Here is a 23,461-nt window from a genome sequence, read left to right as displayed (position 1 = left end):
TGAAACAAAGTTGAGTAATATATATTTTTATTAACTTTGGTCCAAAAGTGTTATGATGACAACACAAATATTTTGTTAAGGGATAAAGACATTTCATTCGTGGATATACTAAAATTGTTAGTACCTTTACCTGTTGCGTATGAATCTCGTTACAAGGAGTCAAGTGCAACAAACAATTGTCTTATAATTAGACCAAAATAAAAACACAACAAATAATGTTGAGGAGTAACAAACCTATATTCAAGGATATATATGTATTAGTCAAATATAAGAGAATACAACTTGCAACACTATTTTTTAAGAAACAAAAATAGTCAAACCATGTCAAAATTAAAATGACAGTTACGTGCCAAGAGGAAGAGTTGGTTTATGAGACAATATATAATGCATAGTTCCGATTGATATTCAACTGTCAATCATGAAGATCTTCATTATCTTTAGTATCACCTTCACATGTGGTATTTTTGGAAATGTTAATTCAAATGTCAATCCTCTCCCGTATGAAGCTATTTTCAATTTTGGTGACTCTATAAGTGATACAGGAAATGCTGCTGCCTATCACCATGTTCCCAAGGATGGTAAAAGCCCTTACGGCTCAACATACTTCAAACATCCATCGGGACGTTTGTCAAATGGACGATTGATCATAGATTTTATAAGTATATGCCGCTATTTTTTAGTCAACTTAATGAAATTTCTTTGGAAGGAATAAAACACAAAATATATTGTTGATTGAAGAAAATACTAACCTATGATTTTTTTTTAAATTATAGCTGAGGCATATGGGTTGCCAATGTTGCCCGCCTATCTAGATCTCACCAAAGGTCAAGACATTAGGCATGGAGTAAATTTTGCATTTGCTGGTGCTGGTGCACTTGATATGAACTATTTCACAAACAATAGACTCAAGGCACCAGCAACAAATAATTCATTAAGTGTTCAACTTGATTGGTTTAAGAAGCTCAAACCTTCCCTGTGCAAAAATAAAAAAGGTTTCTACAAAAACACTTTTAGTACTATTTAGTGTGTGTGTTTGTGTGTGTGTGTAAAATTTGCTCAGTATGACTTACAATTTTTATTCTCTTTTATGACAGAGTGCAATAACTACTTCAAAAAATCATTGTTTATAGTAGGAGAAATTGGTGGAAATGATATTAATGCGCCTATCTCGTATAACAATATTTCTAAACTTCGTGAAATAGTTCCCCCAATGATTGAAGAAATTACCAAGGCCACCATTGTATGTGATATCACTCTTAAGTATTGAAATGTCGGCTTCAACTTTTGGTTCAAAATATGATTTAGTAGTTCAATATTGATAATAAATTCAATTTTGTTTTTGTTTCCTTTTATTTGTCAGGCATTAATAGAAGAAGGAGCTGTAGAGGTAGTGGTGCCAGGAAACTTTCCAATTGGGTGTAATTCTGGTGTCTTGACAGTGGTGAATAGTGGCAACAAAGATGACTATGATCAATTTGGGTGCTTAGCAGCTTACAATGTTTTCATTAAATATTATAATTGGCGGCTTAATCAAGCCATAGAGGCACTAAGACAACAAAAAAACCATGTTAAGATAATATATTTTGATTATTATGGTGATGCCAGACGTTTATTTCAAGCACCACAAAAATATGGTATGTTGTGCTTTTATATATTGGATTAAGCAATTTTATTATGATTTGTTCTTATCTTATGCTTCATTTATGTACATTAATGTTGCAGGCTTTTCATCTAGTAAGAATGAGACTTTCAGAGCATGTTGTGGAACAGGCGAGCCTTACAATGTTGATGAACATGCACCTTGCGGAAGTTTGACTTCAACAATTTGCTCTGATCCTTCAAAACATATAAATTGGGATGGAGCTCACTTTACTGAAGAAGCTTATAAACTAATAGCAAAGGGGCTAGTTGAGGGTCCTTTTGCAAGCCCTTCTCTTAAATCTCCTCTTTTTAAGATAGTATAAATTGAATTGACGCAAGCATTAAAGCAAAATTTGTTTTGATAAATTCAAAATTAGCATCTCTTTTTTATTTAATTTTTTTGTACACAATAACATTGTTAAAGAGTATGGCTACAACAAAAATCTTGTGTTGTTACTAACAATTGATCTTCTAATTCTCAATAAAAATTCCTAATTATATTGCGCAAATATAATTTGTATGTTTCGTTGTCATACAGGATGACATACAAGAGTAATGTCACATAAAAAATAAGTTAGAATAAAAAAGTAGCAACAACTGCACTCTTAAATACATTCTATATTATTGTTTAAATTTTATCAAAAATTACATAATCACAAGAGAACTGTATTAAATAAGATTTGTTATCAACAGTATTTCTTTCATTTTCAATAAATTTCAACCAATAAAATGTTAAAAAGAGTGTGTAAAAGTGTGTTTTACTAACATTTTCTATAATAACTCTTTGATCAAATCAGTTTGGGCCATGTTAAACAAAACCCTTCCCAATAAGCATCCATGCATGTGTAGGGTGTTGCTAGGCGCACCCAACAATATTGCTGAGGCACCTTGCAATTTATGTGAAGTGGCAAAAATGCCCTTCACTTAAATTTTAAAAACCCTCCCTCTTCTACAGATTTTGCACGTCGCCTCTACTGTTTTTCTTCTTCCTTCCTTGAAGCGTTATCTTCTTCCTTCGTTGTTGGTTGGTATGTGTCGCGTTGCCACTGTTCGGTGCTTCCATTGCCAGATTTTAGGACCACCATGTCGTTTCCACCGTCGAGGTAAGGTTGCTTCTTTGCTTTTATGGTTGCTTCGTGTTTCAATATAACACATACAGAATAGGTAATCTGTATGAGTTATACGAATTAACTAATCCGTATAACTCATACGGATTAGCTAATCCGTATGGGTTTTTTTTAAAATTATTAAATTATTTATTTTTTAATATTAAATGTTTTTTATTTACAAAAAGTATTATTTTCAGTTTTGTTTTTAAACAGTTTATTTATAAATATATTAATTTTTTAAAATAGTATTTTTTTAATTGTAAATATAATAATTTTATTTTTGTTTTAAATAGATATTGATTATTTTTAAGTAAAAATAGTTTATTTTGATTTATGTTTTGAAATAGTTATTTTATTAATTGTAAATATATTAATTTTATTTTTTTTTAAAATAGATATTGTTTGTTTTTAAATGAAAATAGATTCTTTTGAATTACGCTTATAAATAGATATTGTATTTTTTAAAATTTTAAATATATTATTTGGAATGTTGTTTTCAAATAGTTCATATATTTTAATAAAAAAAATAGATTCTTTTCATCTTTTTTAAAAAAGATATTGTTGTATGTTTTTAAATAGTTATTATTTTTAATTGTAAATATATTAATTTTATTTTTATTTTTAAATAGCTATTTTTTTAAATAAAAATATTTTATGTTGAATTATTTATTTAAATAGTTATTTTTTTAATTGTAAATATATTAATTTATTTTTGTTTTTAAATAGCTATTGTTTCTTTCTTAAATAAAAATAGTTTATTTTTAATTATGTTTTTAAATAGTGATTTTTTGTTAAAATTATAAATATATTAATTTTTTTGTTTTTTATGTAATTAATTAATTATAGTGCTTATTTAAGTTTGTTTTTAATAAAGAAGTTAATTCACTATATAAAATTAATTAAAAATATAATTATTTAATATATATATATATATATATATATATAAATAAAAATTTTTTATTTATGAATGATTGTATTATAATTGATTGAAGTGTTGTTTTAATTTTGACATAAATTTGTATGTATGTGCAAATTTATAGATTATGGTTAGTGGAGTTACTTGAAATCAGTGGAGATGAAGCTAGAGCTGAGACAATACATTGTCATGGGGCATATGTACGCCTATCATGGCTACGAGAGATTTATCATAGCAAATGTGAGGTCAGACATTGGACTGTAGCAGCTTGAGCTTATTTGCTGCATTTGTTAGGTTGCAATCTTTTTGCTAATAAGAGTGCAACACATGTGCATGTGGTGTTCTTTAACGTCTTCTGAGAGACCTCAGTCAAAGTAGAAACTACGCATGGGGAGCTGCCGCCCTAGTGTATATGTATGGTAATTTGAATGATGCTTGTAAGAGCGATGGTAGACAACTTGCTGGATATATCACACTATTATAGGTAATTGCCATTTATTGTTATTTAATTTTTTTAAAATATTTTTTAAATATGTTCATTTGATATTTTTTTTTTGTTCTGATGAAATTTGTGTAGTGTTGGATTATGAATATTTTCCATATATTGTTGAGGCTTTTACGGATCAAGACTATGATGAAAGGTCACCACGTGCATGCCACTGGACCTCTATGAAGGCCTCTACAAAGGCATTACCAGCATCGACATATCGGAAGCGTCTAAATCAACTGAAGACTGTTGATGTTTGTTGGATGCCTTATGTGACACCCTGAAATGTTATTAATTATAAATCGATGTTTGATTGTGTTTAGCTTGTTGTTTGAAAATATGTTTGACTTGAATGATTTGAAATATGACTTGAATTAGTCATGTGTGAAGTTCTTGATGTGGATGTTGAGTTATGTGGAGTTTTGTTGAGCAAAGTTGAAATTATGAGATTTTAGATTTTTTCCTAAACCTAGTTCAGTAAAATCACGATCCCAGATTCGTTAACCATTGGATCGCCATCCAATTTTTTTTGGAGCTTCCTAAGACATGTTTCCACACTCTGACCATTGGGATTTTGAAAATAACAACTCTTGGTCTCTCTCTGAGGGCAAATGGCACGCTTTGCGCAATTCCAACCGAGAGGAAGTTGCCCTCAGCGCCCATAGGTGCGCTAAGCCTGCCCTAGTGCAGAGGGGGTTGCGCTAAGCGTAAGAAGTGGACTTCGGCTTAGCACAACAGTCTCGCTAAGAGAAATTTGCAGGTTATAAATACGCCCTCAGCGTGAAAAACATAATTTTTCACTCTCCTCTTCTCCAAAAACGCCACCCAAACCCTAAAACCTCATTTTTCACCACCCAAGACCATCGGTGACCATCGTAAGCCGCCGTTGCTTGCCGTTGGACCCCCATACCAAGAGAAACACTTTAATCAGAGCGGAATCCTCATAATCCTCCTCAAAGATTCGATGGAGAAAATCCCTCAATCCTCTATTTCAAAGTTTCTCTGAGGTAATCTTGACTTCTAAACCTTCTCCTAGCTAGTTTGAGTTACTCTTAGTGTCTCTTATGTGTTGGGTACTGTAATAGGGTGTTTTTACCCTTCCTTTGAAAAATCCTAGAGAATGAGACATTGTAAAAGTTATCTTTTTATAACATTGAGGTTATTTTTGCGCCATTCACTGAACCCTGGTCACATTGGTGTGATCAAAATTTCAAAATGATGTTTCCATTTGTAGAATCCGAAACACCCTTCAGCCCTTTATTTTTTGACAGAGGTATTTGACCCCGAATGTTGCCTTTGACCTTGTTTTTGAAATCCATACTAAATTCCTTTCGTTTTGGCGTAATAGAGACTTGTGTTGGACCGACAAGCGTGAACGAGAGAAAGACATCTAAGTGACGCAAAGAGGAACCGACGGGGAGCTCACGATAGGTGAGGGGAGTTTATTATAAATTTACTATTTCTACACCATGGTTAGGGTCAAGGAACCTAGCTATGAGAATATATGCATGTCCCTGTTGCATGCTGAATTTTTTTTCTAGAAAACCATGTTTTCGACGAATGGGATGCGATATATATATACAGTTGATGAATAAAATTATTGTCCTTATTTGACTTGTGTTGTTTGAAAACCTGGGGAGTGTGAATTTTAGGCATGAAAGATATATGTACATGCGGAATGTGACTTACTGTTGATGTTGATATGGAATGAGGTTGTTGTTGTTGATAACATCATTGAGACAAGATGATGTTTATGTTAAGAATGATATTGAAATGAAATGTTGATGATGTTGGAAATGCATGTTGTGTATGTTCGTTGGGGGTGCATTGACCTTGTCAAATGTCCCTGGTGGGAGAAAATAGAGTGGTTAAAGAGTTTAAACATCTCTGAGGGGATGTTTAGGATCTTTAATTCATCCATGGTCTTTGTACTTGATGGTGCTCACGTTCATACGTTGTATGTTGTGTATGTTCATGGGGGGTGCATTGACCTTGTCGGATGTCCCTGGTGGGGGAAAATATAGTGGTTAAAGAGTTTAAGCCTCTCTGAGGGGATGGCTTAGGATCTTTAACTCATCCATGGTCATTGTACTTGATGGTGCCCATGTTTCATGCCTCATGTGACACGGGAAATAGTATAAACTATGGCAGTATGTACTTTGTACTAGGGGGTGCATCACCTGGTAGGCAACTCCCTTGTGGCCCAAGCTGATCACCGAGGGGGGGAGTTACGGTGCACGACTAGGTGGCCTCGACAATTACAGCATAGTTTCCCTAAGTGATGTGTCGTGTGGACACGCTTAGGGTATTTCCTTGGTTGATAGTACGTACCACATTGCATTTGAGAGTTGAGATTAGGTGCATGCATCATTCTGAGCAATGTTGATTGGATCCATGGATGGATGATGAATAATTGTTGAATATGGATGATGAATAATTGTTGAATGTGGGTGTTGAATAATGAATGTTGTGTAAGCTCATGATGTTTGCCTATGTTGTCTTGCTAATTGTGATTATTTGGATTTAGCATTGGTTCTTTTTATAATGAACTTACCCTTGCAATTTTGTATCGTTTGGTTGATATCTGTGATGATCACGAACCTTGTTCGTGGGAGTAGAATGACAGCAGTAGGGTGCAGGAAGTGAGATTCTGTTGAGGAGCCGCCGAGCCGACGTGATGACGTTGGGATTATTTTGGAGAGAGTTGTGTTTTGTTAATCAACTCCTCCATAGTTGGTTCCATGATTCTTTTGTTGAATTAAAGATGTAAATCACATATTTGAATTATATGTATGAACAAGTTTAATTTCCATTATGTGAATGATGTGTACTGAGTTACTATACTAATATATATGTATCCACTTAAGTAATGTGTGTTGTTTAGTGAATGTATGTCGAGACAAAAATTACTTTCATTTTTTTATATAAGCAAATTAACGGAGTTTTCATTTAAAATTTGAAATAATCGCGATTTAGAATGGTGATATCATAGTGACGAGGCAGGTCGTTACACCTTATGGTAACCACCATGCAGTTAGAGAGTTTGACCTCATTTCATGCTATTTTGGACCTATCCGATGGGGTCCTGTTGTCATCATACACCGACCAGAGAGGGTTGTGCGACAGTATGGGAATGTTCAGATGATTCCTCCACACTCTTTGGGTTCAAGATTATGCTTGGAAGATATCGACGACAGATGGATGCATTTCTCTGACTACCTTGCACCGGTGAGCCAGATTTGTGTTGTTCTTGGACAATGTGCACCGGACTACATGGACTGGTTAGACATGATTTTGAATCCATTCATGAGGCCAACACAGCTCAGGGATCCAGCCATACATCCACTTATCATGTAAGATGATACATATGTCGAACCAGATATGCCTCAGTACCTGGTGGCGACACCAGCTATAGAGGAAGCACCTGCACATACACCTCCAGAAGCGAAGCAGCCTAGACATGCAGTGGTAACATATATAATTGATAACTGCGAAATTTGAGTTAATTTGATAGTCAATTTTGGCTAAGAATGATTGTAATTTCTTTACTTTACTGTTGTTTTAAATGAAATAATAAAGAAATTAATATCTTTGAAGTTTTTTATTAGCAAAAGTTAAAAGAAGAAGATTTCAAGTGCTTTGGAGAAAAATTGATGCAATAATTGGAAGAAAAAGCCTTGAAGAAAAATTGGAAGAATTGGAAAGCCCGCTTAGCGTGCAAGATAGGCCCATTGCGCACTCTCATTCAGCGTGCAACACACGCTTAGCACGAAAAAGGCCCATGAAGAAGCCCAAAGGCATGCTTAGCGTGAAAAGTCCGCGCTAAGTGCGAGGTCTCGTGAAAATTAAGCTACCTTAGGCCTATAAAAGGAGTAGGAAGCAGAAGGGAAAGACACAACCCACACACGAGGTCTATCCCTTAGGGGAAACCCTCTCTCTTTAGTCATTCCCCTTTTCTTGTTATTAGTCATCCATCATCTTCTTTCATCCACATCAACCCCCTATAGAGTAAAAGTCTCTCATGACAATGAGAGGCTAAACCCCCCCTAGTTAGGGTCTGACAGACCTAAAAAGCCAACAGATGTATTGTAATGTTTCATATCTATCAATGCAATCAGGTGTTTTCTTTTCTATTATCCTTTGTTATTTTAATTTCATATATCATTCATTCTTGCATCACCTTTAGGGGTTAGTCGCTCGGGAAAGGGTAATCCTTAATAGAAATACAAGGAAGGTCTTACGTGCATCAGTTTTAGAGATTAGTCGCTCGTGAGAGTGTAATTTCTAATAGAACTCAAAGGAAGGGGTATCTTAATAAAAATCATTGCCAGACATAGAGTGATTCCATTATGCCCATGCATCAAAGCAAACATCTAGAATTAGAACTTCATGCATTTTATCTATTAAATCTTTACAAAGACATTTGGGAGATAGATAGGTAACATGGGCTTGTCATCGTGAGACATCAGGGGAAAGTATTCTAATAGATGTGGGTAGCAAAAATTCACCAAATTGATAGAGAAAAATCTAAAATCATACATCTTAGGCAAATAAGGCATGTTAGGCCCTAACATAATTGCATTTTGATATCATCTTTTAATTATCTTTGTTTTCTTCGTGTTTATTATTCTCTTTTTTTTTCATTTAAATTATTATTTATTTTTCTTGATATCTTTCTTTTTTTTTCTTTGCCTTACTCCAAATTTCACATTTACAATTCTTTGTCTCTGTCTTCTTCTCTTTCTCTTCATTGCTTAATAATTGGGGTTGCATCACTTAAGTACAACCAAAGTCCCTGTGGATTTGACACTTGGACTTCCATTTTAATCTTTACTACTTGTGATAAAATTGGTACACTTGTCAATCTGTTAACAATAATCATGTTATTATTAATTTCATTTAATTTAATTATGCAATATGGTTATACCTTATCCTTTGTTGTGAATGTCATAGAAGGCTTGTCAAGCAATTGCAAAAAGGTTGGAGTGGTTGCTCAATCTAAGCATAGTGACTAAAGGCACAGAAACATATGATGTAATGTAAGACTACCTAAGGATCGCTAGGGGTGTCACTATGGATCGCAATGTATATGTGTGGTCGCGACGAAGGCGGCGCACGGGTCACGCATGAAGACATTTACAATTTTTTAGGAAAATTTGTAGACTATGTTTATCATTTTATTTTATTTGACAACATTTTTGTTTTAGCAATTTTATTTGAATTTTTTGTTATATTACTATTGACAAAAATAAATTATTTAACCCTAAAGCATAACACTAAACCTTGGTTTTCACGTCACAATTAACTCTAACAATGCACGTAAGACTAAACCCTAAGTATTATAGTGACCCTAGATAATTAACTTTTACGTAAGGTATAATACATAATTACATGAATTTCCAGTGAAACAATTATATATTAATGTAGTACATTACAATGTCATCGGTACCTAAATGTTCACTCTTCACTTAAATCAACATAGTCTCTTTTCAACATCATCAAATTTTTGTACTGCTGCATTCTACTAATATATGGAGTTGGTCACTGCTTTGCCTGAGGATGACAATTCCTAGACCATAACAAAGCTAGAGGCAATAAGGGACAACAGTCTCTTAAATAAACCTGTTACACATGCACAAACAATTTCAAGTTATGATAACACAATTAATTTCATAAATTTAAAAATAAAATTACGATGAGTGTACCTGAACAAAATGATTGTCAAAGACGTGACCAATACATATTATGCAATGCACAGAAGAATTTGTTGGTGATTGACTTCTAAGAGGAAAAAATGTCATGCTTTGTTGCAGAGACAATGATACAAGGATAACATTATACCTTGATGCAATGACATATCTCATGTCGGTTATATCCATCCACTTACCCATAGTAACCTGCATGAACCAGTTATACAGATTACATTTATTTAAACTAAATTTTAAATTTAAAAAAAAAACATAATTTACATACCATGGTTAATCCATCAACAAGTAGGGACCTTTTTAATTCCTCAAATTTGTCTATGCCACCAAAGAGGTTGATATACTCACCAAACCATTTGACAAGTTCTTTAAGCAAATGGTTGCGCTCCAACGACCATGAATCTTCACTCATACCTAGTAACGCAACAATTGCATGATATCCACAGTTACCGTCAGCTTTCACATCAACAATGTTTTGAATGGAATCGTGAATGAACTGATGAAATTGATCCAACATCAGCATAGTCCTTCCTGGAACTGCCTGGTCAGAAGATGATGCACTACGTTTGACTGAAGAATTACTATTTTGCACAGAATGTAAAGCATTAACATACTCCCAGTAAGACGGATCACGCTTTGTTGATCTTTGATGTTTGGTCATCGGTTTCTTCTTAGCACCTTTGGTGTTGACTTTTTCTGGAGGAGGACACATAGAGTTTAGATCAGAGTAGGCAATTTCCTAGAGTTTACTCTTTAGAGGAACTTTGCCACAAACATCAGCTCTTCAAATTGTTTGGATATGGTTTCCATCTTTTCAGTTATGGTTACTTGGGGCTCAGATAACCCTTGGTCTGAAAAACTTAGCCTCCGCCAAAACATATAGATTGTCTCAAGTGATATAGTACCAAGAACATATTTGGATAACTCACATTCACATGGAAGACCATAGTAGTTCTCATGACACATACACAATGAGAAGGGTTTTTTTCAGCATAATGTACACGCTCAAACTCAGCAGCAATCTGATTTAAAGCATACCTTGATGCCATGCCAAGTAGCTTCTTGTATAAGGTAACTTTAAAAAACATGACCAACCACATGTGTACTTGTCTCAAAGGATGCATTAATTTCAGTGTGTTGTAGTGTGATCATGTTGTTCATGGCATCCCAAACACTACATAAGTCTCCAAGGCTATTCTGTAATAGTCTTTTTAAAGCCCAATGAGCATATTCAGCCCTACATTTAAAATACACAAAAAACAATAAACAAATACAATAATTAAAATCCATTAATTCCTTAACCCTAATAAAAAAAATATAAACATTTCCATACTTGTTTGTTGTTGTGTTTCTTAAGTGCATCACCTTATTCGTTCAAGCTTTAACAAATTTTTCTGTGTGGGGAATTATCCATGTTCCGTTGACATAGTCAACAAACATTGGCCATGGTGAACAAGCAATTTCAAACTTCTTAAGGTAATCATCGAACTGATGCTCAGAACGACAATCAACCAAACTCCCCCAGGCATCAATGACATAATCCCATGCATTTTTTTGACCAATTAAGGAATTACATTTTGCCTTGACTTTCTTGTCGATGTGAAACCTACACAACAAGTTGGTACAGTCAAGGAATACAGTTTTCACTGCATTCATCAATGCTAGGTCTCTCTCGGTAACAATAGCTCCAGGGAGGGCATCACGTCTTAAAAAAATACCTTGAAATTGTTCTAGAGTCCATATCACATTATTTACATGTTCTCCCTCCAAATAGGCAAAACCAACAGAGAATGTCATCCCCGTTGGTGTCACACCAACAAAGTCAAGTAACGGGAGCATGTACATGTTTGTTTTGTAAGTACTATCTATCAAAAATACCAAATTATAAGCATTGCATAACTTCATTGCATCATGATGACACCAGAAGATATCATGTACAACATCTTCATCCTTTAATCTATGCTAATGAATATACTGATCATGTTCAAGAAGCTTCATTAGATATTGCATTTCAGTATCACTGCCTCTTATGGAAGAACAGTATGCACTTCTTGCATTGTATATTTGTTTGATTGTTGTACAACTATTGGCATTGTGCTCCTTCAGCGTTAGCAGAATATTTATTGGTTTTACCATTGACTTTGTCATATCAGTAATAATTATCTTTTCATCCTTAGTCAATCGACTAGGGTATGAATGTCCAACTAATGACTTTGTCATTTCATGATTGTGACTCTCACACATTAACTTCACCATCCATTCTTGGCCTCCAACCACTGGTTTCCCATGAAGCTTAAAGGGACACCCATATTTTCGACTGTCAATATCTCTTCTGACAAAATCTTTCTTCCTAGACCTATACTGACCACACTCCTTTCACAACCAATTAACACAAATGAAGTTTTTCCTATGTTATGGATTCTTTAATTCGTATGTTACATAAACAAAAAAATTAACGGTGATGTACCTTTGACATATCTCCGTTAACAATCAAACCAACCACTGCAACAATCACCACCGACGTACCTCCATAAAACTTTCACCTCGAACGAAGCGGCAATGTGCACCTCTCACAACAATGAAAAACAAGAGGGAACAGAGAAAACGAAGAAGGAATGAATGTGTAAGTGTAAAAAAAGCAACTTAAAAGGAAGAAAAGAAAATAAAAGGACATTTTTAAAATTAAATTAAATTATTGGGTGCACAAACAATAAAGTTGGTGCACCTAGCAACACCCGCATGTGTATTATAGACCACGGACCACATTTGTGACCTACAGAGAACAACCTCCCATTTACCACCCACATCCCACGCATGATAAAGTCCCTAAACAAATTTCCAATCAATTTTCCAAACCCAACCTGTGACCACAGTGCCAAAAGGTATTGAGTAATTTCAGCTAATGATTATTTTGTTAGAATTTCAGCCAATGATTATGAATTTTTTTAAACCAATAGTCCTATAGTTTGACAAGCAGAAAAAAATCAATTGCATTACTATTTGAAGTCATAATATAGATAGTAGATAGTGGTCCGTGGTCTATAATACAAATGCATAATATATAAGATTCACGTGATAATAAAGAAAAAATAAAAGGATAGAGATGGTGAGTTTAAATTCTCACTAACAAAAATTATAAAACGTTTCTGATAAAAAAAATATCATAATTTGATATGAATATTTTGTAACAAATATATATATATATATATATATATATATATATATATATGAAATTTTCTCAATATGACTTACAATTTTTATTCTCTTTTATGACCGTCCAATAACTACTTCATAAAATCATTATTGGTAGTTGGACAAATTGGTGGAAATAATATTAATGCGCTTATAGCAATATTTCAAAACTTCATAAAATAATTCCCCAATGATTGAAGAAATTACCAAGACCACTATTGTATGTGATTATCACTTTTAAGTATTGAAATGTTGCCTTCAATTTTTGATTAAAAATATGATGAGTAGTTCAAGATTGATTAGAAACTCGATTTTGTTTTTGTTTCTTTTTATTTTTTTTAGGCATTAATAGAAAGAGCTATAGAGGTAGTGCTCCCAATAAACTTTCCAATTGGGTGTAATTCTGGTGTCTTGAGAGTAGTAAATAGTGGTAACAGATCATTATGATCAATTTGGGTACTTAGCAGCTTACAATACTTTCATCCAGTAATATAATGTGCAGTTGAATCAAGCCATAGAGACCCTAAGACAACATAACAACCATCTTAAGATAATTTATTTTGATTATTGCGGTAACACCAAACTTTTTTTTTTCAAGCACCATAACAATATGGTATGTTGTGCTTTTATTTTCTTATATTGGATAAACATTTTTATTATGATTTGTTCTTATCTTATGTTTCATTTATGTACATTAGTGATGCAGTCTTTTCATCGGGTAAGAATGAAACATTCAAAGCATGTTGTAAAATGGGTGAACCTTACAATGTTGATGAACATGCAACTTGTAAAAGTTTGACTTCAACAATTTGCTCCGATCCATCAAGACATATAAGCTGGGATGGGATGGATCTCACTTTAATGAAGTAGCTTATAGGCTAATAGCAAACGGACAAGTTGAGGGTCCTTTTGCAAACCCTTCTCTTAAATCTCTTGATTTTAAGATAGCATAAATTAAATTGACACAAGCATTAAAACAAGATTTTCAAGTTTTTTTTGTACACGATAACATTGTTAAAGAGTGGCTACAACAAGCATCTTATCTTGTTGCTAGCAATTGTTCTTCTAATTCTCAATTAAAAATTTGTTACTAATTTTATTGCACAAATATAATTTGTATGTTTCAATGTCATTCGGAAGACCTACAAGAGTAATGCCACAAAAAAATTAGAATAAAAACGACCGACAACACTCTATCAAACATATTTTTTTATTATTAATTAAAATTTATTGTAAATTACATAATAATAATAATAAGAGAAGTGCATCTTATAAAAAAAAAAATAAGAGAAGTGCATTAAATAAGATTTGCTAACAACAATTTTTTTTATTTTCAATTAATAAAGTATTAAAAATGGACTTAACTATTCTTTTAGTTCTTGAATTTGGATGTGTTTTTTTTAGTTCCTAAATTTAGAAAAATTATTTCTTATAATTCTTGGCGTGATAAATTAATACTTTATGAAGATTTTTAAACACTTTGGAATAGTGTTTAAATGCAAATTCAAGTGACTAAAATAATAATTAATTTAAGACAGGTAAAATTCATCAAAAAGTGTCAATATACTATATCAGGAACTAAAAAAATATAATTTTCAAAATTTAGGAACTAAAAAACATTTTTAAATTTCAGAAACTAAAAAATACATACCTCATTAATTTTTTAGTCACTGAATTTTTAAAAATCATTTTTTAATCCTAATATAATAAATTGATATTTTGTGATGATTTTTAAACACAAGTTTTTAGTACTTTGTGACCATTTTTAAATGTAAATTCAAGTGATTAAAAAATAATAATTAATTTAAGATAGTTAAAATTCATCACAAAGTGACATTTATCATGACTGGGACTAAAAAATGCAATTTTCAAAATTTAAGAACCAAAAAAAGTACTTTTAAATTTACTAAAAAAATACATATCCCAAATTCAGTACTGAAAAAGTAATTAAGCCAAAAAAAAATATATGTTAAGAGTATGTCTTGCTAGCATGCAATTTTCTATAATAATATCCCAAATTCAGTACTGAAAAAGTAATTAAGCCAAAAAAAATATGTTAAGAGTATTATAGACCACGGACCATCTCTGATCTAAAGAGAACAACCTCCCATTTATCACATAAAACCATGCATGATCAAATCCCTAAACACAAACTTCATATCAATTTTCCAAACCCAACCCGTGACCACAGTACCAAAAGGTATCGAGTAATTTGAGCCAACGATTATTTTGTTACAATTCCAGCCAATGATTATGAATTTTTTAAAAACCAATAGTCCTATAGTTTGAATTGCAGAAAAAAAAAATAGCATTATTATTTGAAGTCATAATATAGATTGCGGATAGTGGTTCATGATCTATCATACACATGGATGGGATGTGGGTGGTTAAGATGAGGTTCTCTATAGGTCACAGATGCTTACTTGTAGCAGCCCAGGTAGAGGTGATTCACAAGAGAAAGGCAAATGGAAGAGAATATGAATGAGATAATAAGGGGTAAGTTAAGGAATTAAAACGAGTAAAAAATCATAATCATAATATATAAGTTTGGGTTGGTGACGAAGAGAGAAAAGAAAGAAAGAGAAATTGTGAGTTCGAATCTCCCACTAACAAAAATTATCAGAGTAACAATTAACAATTGTCGATAAAAAAAATTATAATATGAGCTGAACATTTTGTTGCTAGGTATTAGAAGGTAAACAAATGCAGCATCATCCATGCTCCAACAATTTTAGTAACCATTGTAATAAAAGGCTATTGTTCCATTCTCTCTTGTTTTATTGTTCCACAGCTCAATTAGACCTTTATCTGTTGAAAAAGTAGAGGAAATGAATGTTGAAGAACTATAATAGTTTAAACCCTTTTTTAGACCATCTCCTCATTCAAGTTCAGGTGACATGCCATGAAAATCAAAATCTTACTACGATCAACTCAGGCTCAGACAATTAATTGCCATCTATTCCAATTAGAACACAAAATCCAACAAGGAAAAACGGAACCAATTCAACCTATTCGGTGTGTGCATCTCAAAGCCCTCAACCAATGCCATGTAGAAGGCAACAAATTTCTGTGATTATTCCAATTTCCACATATCCTAAATCGCGCTAAATCAAAATCCATCGTAAGTCAGCTCTCTTAACACTTACACAAACCACAAATTAAACACATGGAAAGGTTTTAAATATCGGTGGCAGTCACTTTGCGATTTCATCGCATTTGTTGATAACTGTTTGTTGATATGGTGGCAAATCACAGACAAATACAACCAATGTGGTCCCAATTGTGGTTGCAAACACTTAAAAAGGACCAAATCACGGTCCCGGACCATTTTATCAAAAACTTACATGTGCAAAACTCATCATAGATTATAATAGGCACGACACAACCAAATCCTAAACATCCTAGACGGTGTTACAGCGCAGGAATCAAACTATGCTACTAGTTCCATTACTCCAAACAATTCTAACCATATCACGCAACAAGAATTATAAGCAAAACAAAACAAATTCCATTAACAACTTTAACGAGTCCAACAATCCAAAACTAATGTAAAACCAAACTTCAACGCATAACAAATTAGTGCTCTAGTAAACAACACGGCCAAAACTCTCAAAGGCGGCAACTAGTACCTCCTTCCGGCGCCGCGGCCGAAGCCGAGCGGTGCCTGGACAGCAACAGGATCCACCTGAACAACCCCGGGAACCTCGGACATTCCGAGGGCGGCGAGCATGTCGAGCGTCTCCTTGTCGACCTCGATCTGGTCGGTTCTGATGGCGGAGACATCGGGGACGAAGTCCATGCGGCGCTCGCGCTCCTCCTCCTGCAGCTTGAGGGAGATTCCACGTACGGGACCCTTCTGGATCCGCTTCATGAGGTGGGTGGAGAATCCCGCGATCTTGTTGCGGAGCCTCTTGGAGGGAATGATGGCCACCTCTTCCAGAACCTTCTTGTTCGTGTGGAAGTCCAGCGTCATGCGAGAGTAGTACCTCTCGATCACTTGCCGCGAGGACTTCTTCACTGTCTTTGTGCGAACACGCCCCATTCTCAATCAAAGTGTGTGTTCGTTTGTGGATGGGTGGAGGAGAAGCAAACGCAGCAGAGAGGTTAAGGGTGAGGCGAGGGAGGGAAACTAGGGTTTTGTAGAAGTGTTGTGTAAGGGGTTGGGCCTGTTTTGTAATGGGGTGAGCCCGTGTTAGACCTCAACTGGTGTTCTGGACATTGCTATTGGCTTCCCCTACTTTCTATTTAAACCCTCTAACTTTTTTATTTTTATATTTTTTAATCAAAATACTCTGGTGAAAATAAGTTTTCGCTCTGTTAATTATTATTTTCTGGGTGAACCGGGGTATATTTCGGTTGAAAGTCAAGGATTAATCTGCTGAGAGACTGAGATTGATTTAACGGATTGATTTCTCTTAATAGATATTTTTCAAGCGCATGGGTCAAGGATTGAATCCACGACCACATACAAGGGACAGTTTTCTATACACACCATGTTGGTTATTGAACATAAACTAATACAACGGAAACTTGTCATATTCTGGTGCCCCTAAATTTTCTTTACACGCCCCTAAACTAATGCCGCACTTCCCAGCTCCAATTACTTTTAGTACCCCCTTTCTCATGTTATGCTATGGATCCAAATCCTATTTATTGGAAGCTGACTTGATGTCATCGTATGAAGTTCCTCTACAAAAGGTTGATTTTGATGGGGACACGGTCCATCTTCTATCCTTAGATTCTTTATTAGTATTGATATTTATGTATTTGACTTTTGATAATAATAGATAAATATCTCATTTAGGTAGGTTCTAAAATAGTTATAAATATTTCAATCAAGGGAATCAATGATGAAATCCATTTATTTTATAGAATATTTATATATAGATAGATAATATATCTTCTGAATAATATAAATAAAATTAATTGGATGTCCGACTCGAGCCTATATGACATGACCAACAAATAAAAATGAGAATTGTTGTTTTACCTCTTTTAACTATAAAATGATAGGAATAGGAATAGGGTAGATTCTTTCACCTATCAAAAACATTTCAGTCGGGGTTGAGAGACATTTAGCTTTAGGGGATATGCAGAGTGGCAAACCTCACTGCCTTGTTTCCACACCATATCTTGTTTGCAACAATCTGGCACAACAAAGAGAGAAAACTGTTGGAATTCGTAGACAAAAACCAAATCTGAAAATTTTTAAAAATAATAAATACAATGATGATTAAAAATGATTATTATTCATAGATAAAAACAGTTAAAATTTATCATACTGATGACATCAGTTTTTTTTTTCTAGGTCAAATACATTCACATTGGTAAGAGAATTTTGCATACAATTAACTATGTCAGTCTAATTAAACTAAAATGATCAAATTTGTGCATTTTAAAAAATTTGAATATCAAGTTGAATCTCTTAAAAACTTGAGAATCAAATTGATTCTCTTTTTAAATAATTTTGGGGACCAAATTGATATTTAAGTCAAATAAAAATAAGAATTGAAAATAAGTAGGCAGGTGTTTTACAGCAAGCCGAAAGGCCCAAAGTTCAGAGATTTATTTGCAAAAATAATTTCTGGTTTTAGGTTTTAAGATTGATTGAAGATTGAATGGTGGTGTGGTCGTATCCGCCGACGGCGAGGCAAATGGCGGTGACCGGTGGCGCATTTGTCATCGGCGGTTTGCTCTTCGGCGTAGGAGCTTATTTCTCGTTTGTTAACGTGGCTCCTGGACAAGAGCGCCTTAAGTCTCGTAGGAAAACAATGAGGAATTGCATCAAGAAGCGATTCAGAAATTTGTGATCCAAGTTTCTGCACTTTATTGGCGTTTGTGGTTTTTGTTTGTTTGGTAAGGAAAATTGTTGAAAGGCTCTTTTGTTTTTGTTATTACTTATTACTGTCTCGTTTTTTTCATTTTGCTCAATTCTGTTCCATTCGTATCGAAATTCTGCTAGTGTAGTAAAAAAAATTGTGTAGTTGAATGAATATTGTAAATAAGAGAAATTTTGAGCAATCAATTAGCGTAATTGAAATTTGAGGGATTAAAATTGCATAATCCTAATTATTTGAGAGACTGAAAATACAGGCTATTACTGATTTTAGAAAGGTTTTTGTTCTTCAACGGCATATTATTCATGGTAATAAGTGCAGATGCACATATGAACAATTAAATTAGCATAATAATACTATAGTAGTACTGAAATTTTAACATATGGCTTAACTTAATTTGTCTAACTTACCTGATCATTTTTTCTTGTCTCGGTTTAAAGACACAACACCACAGAGACAATATACATTTAATACATAAAATGAATAATTAGTGTTAGAATGAAATTTCAAGCTTTCAAGCCTTGTTAAATCTACCTCCCCTAACCTTCGTCTACCATTAGATGACAAAATCCTAACTCTCATCTACAAACAATGATTTAGCTAATGGTGGGGTTCAAGAAAACCAAGGAAATTTAGTAGTAAGAGTATCAGGATCTTCACGAATTTTGTGAGCCATAACTTTGGTTCCAGCATCATGTATAGGGGGTAGGGTGCACCTCCTACTAAGGTTATCAAACTTGAAAGTTTACGCAAATTTATGAGAGTTTCATAAACTCGACTTGTAAACTGTAAGAATTTACTTCGTATAAAATAATAACAAAATATTTATAAATAATATACTAATTAAATGTTTCAATAATATAATAAAGTAAAATAATAAATCATAAAGTTCAGAATATTTAAATAATCAAGTGTAGTAATAATACATCACTACTAGACAATAACTTGTAGAGGTTATAGTAGTGATAGATTATTCTCATCGAGGATTTGATATTATTAGAGAACAAGAGTTTGATATTATTAACGGTGAGAATTTTGTATTTGAGAATAATACATTAAATGAAGGTATGTTGAATGCTAAACAGATATAAAACAATAAAAAAATTACTTACATTTTGATCTAACTTTTTTAACTTGTTAATTCGGTGATAAACTCGAGAGTCTACCAAATTTACTTAAAGTTTATAGAACTTACCCTGAATCTATTAAAAAAGAGTTTACTCAAGAGAGTCAATTCGTAGAGAACAAATAGACTCGTAAACTCGTAAGAATTAAAAAGTTAACTCAAGAGTTTGATAACCATGTCTCCAATATATAAAAGTCACTGTTGATATTTTTGCTTTAACTTTTTTCAATGAGTACTCTTAGCAAGTTGTCTCTTTGGTGCTCAACCATTGTCTCCAGTTTGATTAAGTCGTGCGGTTTATGTCTTCAATCCCATCATTAGTATTGCAACATAAATAGGATTGCAATTTTTTCTACCCTTTTTATTACTATATTTAAAGGATCTTCTCATACCAGCAAATTGCAAGTAGCTTCCCAGAGGTGATCACTATTGGAAAAAAAATCAAAATAATAAAAAGGGAAATATTTATAGAGGTAGATTTAACAAGTGGGGTATTTTAATTTGGAAAAAAAGGTTATAAAAAGAAAGGTATGTCTAGCAATTTTGGGAGGTAAATTTAACAATTGGCGTACCTCTTAGTAACTTAAAACCCGCATTGCCACTGTTTTATACGGTAAAATCCACCTATCGTGCCTTGAATGAATTAAGGATTAGGACTTATTAAGTTGATGTGTTTAAAAGGTTATGGCAAATTATAATCCTACAAAAGATTACTTTCATGATTTGGAGAGTTTTGAAAGATAGGTTACTTACAAAGGTAAACCTACACAAAAGGCAAGTCACTCTTCAAGGTGGTATAGCATGTGCTTTTTGTAATCTAATGTATGAGGATGTCTCTCATGTACTTTTCTCATGTAAAACTGCACAAATCATTTGGTGGAAATGGTACTAATTGTTGGGCTTGAGCACAATGTCCCCTGCAAAAGCTATTGACCACTTTTGGCATATGCCACAACTCCTTAACGATTTTATTGTATACAAAACCTTGAAGAAAGAAAAAAACACAATCCTAAAATCCATATGTCATGGACCCATGTGGGTCCCACAAGCTTAGGATATTAATTAGAGGGAGCATGAGATTCCAAATCATCTCTAATTTCATCTTAATCAAGCTTATAATGAGTGTAGACTATTAAACTATCACTAACTAGTCTCTAGGAGCGGGTCGTATCTACATTAATTTGGGCTTAAGGCAAATTTTATAAAAATAAATAGTAAAATATAAATTTCAAATTTTTAAATTAATTTTTTAGTTATTTTAGCGGCAAAATCATTTATCAATATTTTATAATCCAACAATTCTAATATTTCACTCTCAATAGATAAAATAGTTAATTCATTCGATTTATCTTATAACATTATTGATCTTAAATAAGATTTAAGTAATTTTAATTTTGAAAAACTTCTTTCGGTTGTGGCAACCATTATCGGTATTATTAATAATATTCTATAAGCAATGCATGTATTTGGAAAAGACTCTAACCCTTTTATATAATTTAATTTTTCCATTGGTGTGTTAACTTCATCTTTTAATATTTCTCTCAATACTTTTCTGAAAATAAATCTAGATCATCAATATCTGAATATTCATCACATCTTAAATTCTTTTCAAGATTAATACAATATTTTTTCAAATCATCTTCTCTTAAAGTTTTAAATTTTTTAAATGCAAAAAAAAATCAAAAATAATTTCATATTGTAGAAATTGTTCAAATCGAATCTCAATGAAAAAAAGGAATTGATCTACTATGTATAAAAAAAATATTCTATACGAAAAGAATATTCAGCAGACTGTTTGATTTCATCATTAAGATCCTTTAAATGATCCATGACAACATCTATATGCATATCTTTTGATTGCAAAATCTTACAAATAAAATTAACAAAGGCAAACAAAATATCATATCAAATATGCATTCCTAATAGAAATTAAAAATTTTCAATCTCATAAGTTGCTAAACACATGACTTCACTTTTCATTTTAGGATTTTCACAACATTTTGATAATTGAAAAAAGCATCTTTGTTTGTTGAGATTGAATTAATTTATCAACTTTTCTCTTTTTCTTTAATTTTTCAAAATCAGATTCAAATTTTTTATTTGTCATTTTATAAAGTATAAGAATAAAATAAAATCAAAAAAGCAAAGTAAAATTTATAAACAGAAATATTATAAAATAAATATAAGGAAATAATAAAATAATAGAACCTGAAAATGGAGACAATTACACGTTGATTTTCCACTGTAACCGTTCAACTCAAGTCTTGAAAAATAAAATGATAGAAAGATGATGATAAGGAGAGAAAAGATCAAGAGAAGAGAATGATGTAATAACATTTTTTTGTTATAATGTATATATAGAAAAAATAAGTAACATTTACATTTTTTACTCCAATGCTAACAACGGACAAAATATTGCTTCAGCAAAAAAAAGGACAAAATATTGAAATTATAATTAATGTCATCATTAAATGTTATAATTTACAAACAAAAAAATCTCTATCAACCCAATTAAAATTAATTATAAGTCTTTTCCATGTTCACACACAATCAAATTCTAAATATATCATTAATATTTAAGATTTGTTCAAGAGAAAAAAATTACTACCTAAGTAGGATACTAATAATTTCCTAGATAGTTGGCCTAAAACAATTATCTCATTTGCCTTACAGTCCACACAACCCAGTCTAGGAGTCTTAAGTAAAGTGTGCTAGCTTATTAGTAGCTTAAACAAGGTTATTTAAATTCCTTAATTACTTAAGTCTAAGTCACTTTAATAATTTAATTAAGTCGAGACTCATTAGAGCGTTAACTATGCTTATTAGAGCTTAATTCTATGTTTTAGAATAAAGTTCCACTTCTTTAATAAAATGTTATTAATGAGTTAACCTCAATCCACTCCTTTGAATTTGATTGCCAGAGTTGACTTCACTAGTGAAAAGCGCGGATTCTACATCGGTGGAAATCCACATTCAAAGACGGTGCATAGACGATGTAGAATGTACAGTCGTTGATAGGCTAACGTTTCAACAACGTTCAACAACAAAACGATGTAGAAAGTCATAATATTCTAAATCGGTGTCAGCATAATGACCGATGTTGAAAGCTTCGGATCAAAATCGGTGGTGCTTTCAGGCACGACGTTGAACGCGTGCATTCAACATCGTTTGTTTGGACGCGCTCGATGTTGAAACCGCAAAAATTTACATCTGTGGACTTCCAGGAACGTCTTTGTATGTTAGTATTTCAACATCGGTGCTCACGTGAACACCGATGTTGAAACTGTGCATTCTACATCGCTGCATTTCCAAGAACGTCTTTGAAAGTTAGCATTTCAACATCGGTGCTGGCATCAGCACCGATGTTGAAACCACGCTTTCTACATCGCTGGAAATAGAGGAACGTCTTTGTATGGTAGTATTTCAACATCGATGCTGATGTCAGCAC

General features: G+C 33.0%; 3 protein-coding genes across 3 annotated transcripts; 1 reads left to right on the top strand and 2 right to left on the bottom strand.

The window, feature by feature from the left end:
- The first annotated feature begins 418 nt into the window (after positions 1–418).
- LOC100798119 (GDSL esterase/lipase At5g45910) lies at positions 419–7,510 on the top strand. Its single transcript, XM_003537036.1, has 8 exons — positions 419–659; positions 774–992; positions 1,095–1,240; positions 1,361–1,634; positions 1,723–1,958; positions 2,597–2,744; positions 4,244–4,407; positions 7,130–7,510. Exons 1-8 carry the CDS (start codon positions 419–421, stop codon positions 7,508–7,510), a joined length of 1,809 nt encoding a protein of 602 aa, XP_003537084.1.
- A 29-nt stretch (positions 7,511–7,539) lies between these two features.
- Positions 7,540–10,570, bottom strand: LOC102659887 (uncharacterized). The gene is made up of 3 exons (XM_006589792.1): positions 10,127–10,570; positions 10,041–10,050; positions 7,540–7,607 (listed from the first exon to the last, which is right to left on the bottom strand). The coding sequence occupies exons 1-3, from the start codon at positions 10,568–10,570 to the stop codon at positions 7,540–7,542; spliced, it is 522 nt and encodes a 173-aa protein (XP_006589855.1).
- A 5,968-nt stretch (positions 10,571–16,538) lies between these two features.
- LOC100785402 (40S ribosomal protein S17) lies at positions 16,539–17,265 on the bottom strand. Its single transcript, XM_003535755.5, has one exon. It carries the CDS (start codon positions 17,090–17,092, stop codon positions 16,673–16,675), a length of 420 nt encoding a protein of 139 aa, XP_003535803.1. The 5' UTR covers positions 17,093–17,265; the 3' UTR covers positions 16,539–16,672.
- Between the last annotated feature and the right edge of the window lie 6,196 nt (positions 17,266–23,461).

This window comes from Glycine max, chromosome 10 (genome assembly GCF_000004515.6).
Source record: "Glycine max cultivar Williams 82 chromosome 10, Glycine_max_v4.0, whole genome shotgun sequence".
In the NCBI taxonomy this organism is placed as follows: Eukaryota; Viridiplantae; Streptophyta; class Magnoliopsida; order Fabales; family Fabaceae; genus Glycine; species Glycine max.
The sequence above is the reverse complement of the archived record's forward strand: the minus strand, read 5'-3'. Positions and strand labels throughout refer to the sequence as shown.

What these genes read in the sequence shown, in the direction of transcription:
- LOC100785402 (XM_003535755.5), bottom strand. Translation starts at nt 17,092, where the DNA reads ATGGGGCGTGTTCGCACAAAGACAGTGAAGAAGTCCTCGCGGCAAGTG.
- LOC100798119 (XM_003537036.1), top strand. Translation starts at nt 419, where the DNA reads ATGAAGATCTTCATTATCTTTAGTATCACCTTCACATGTGGTATTTTT. An exon ending in TCAAGCACCACAAAAATATG is followed by an intron (nt 1,635 to 1,722) that starts GTATGTTGTGCT and finishes TTAATGTTGCAG; the next exon opens with GCTTTTCATCTAGTAAGAAT. An exon ending in ATGTCGTTTCCACCGTCGAG is followed by an intron (nt 2,745 to 4,243) that starts GTAAGGTTGCTT and finishes AAATTTGTGTAG; the next exon opens with TGTTGGATTATGAATATTTT.
- LOC102659887 (XM_006589792.1), bottom strand. Translation starts at nt 10,570, where the DNA reads ATGTGTCCTCCTCCAGAAAAAGTCAACACCAAAGGTGCTAAGAAGAAA.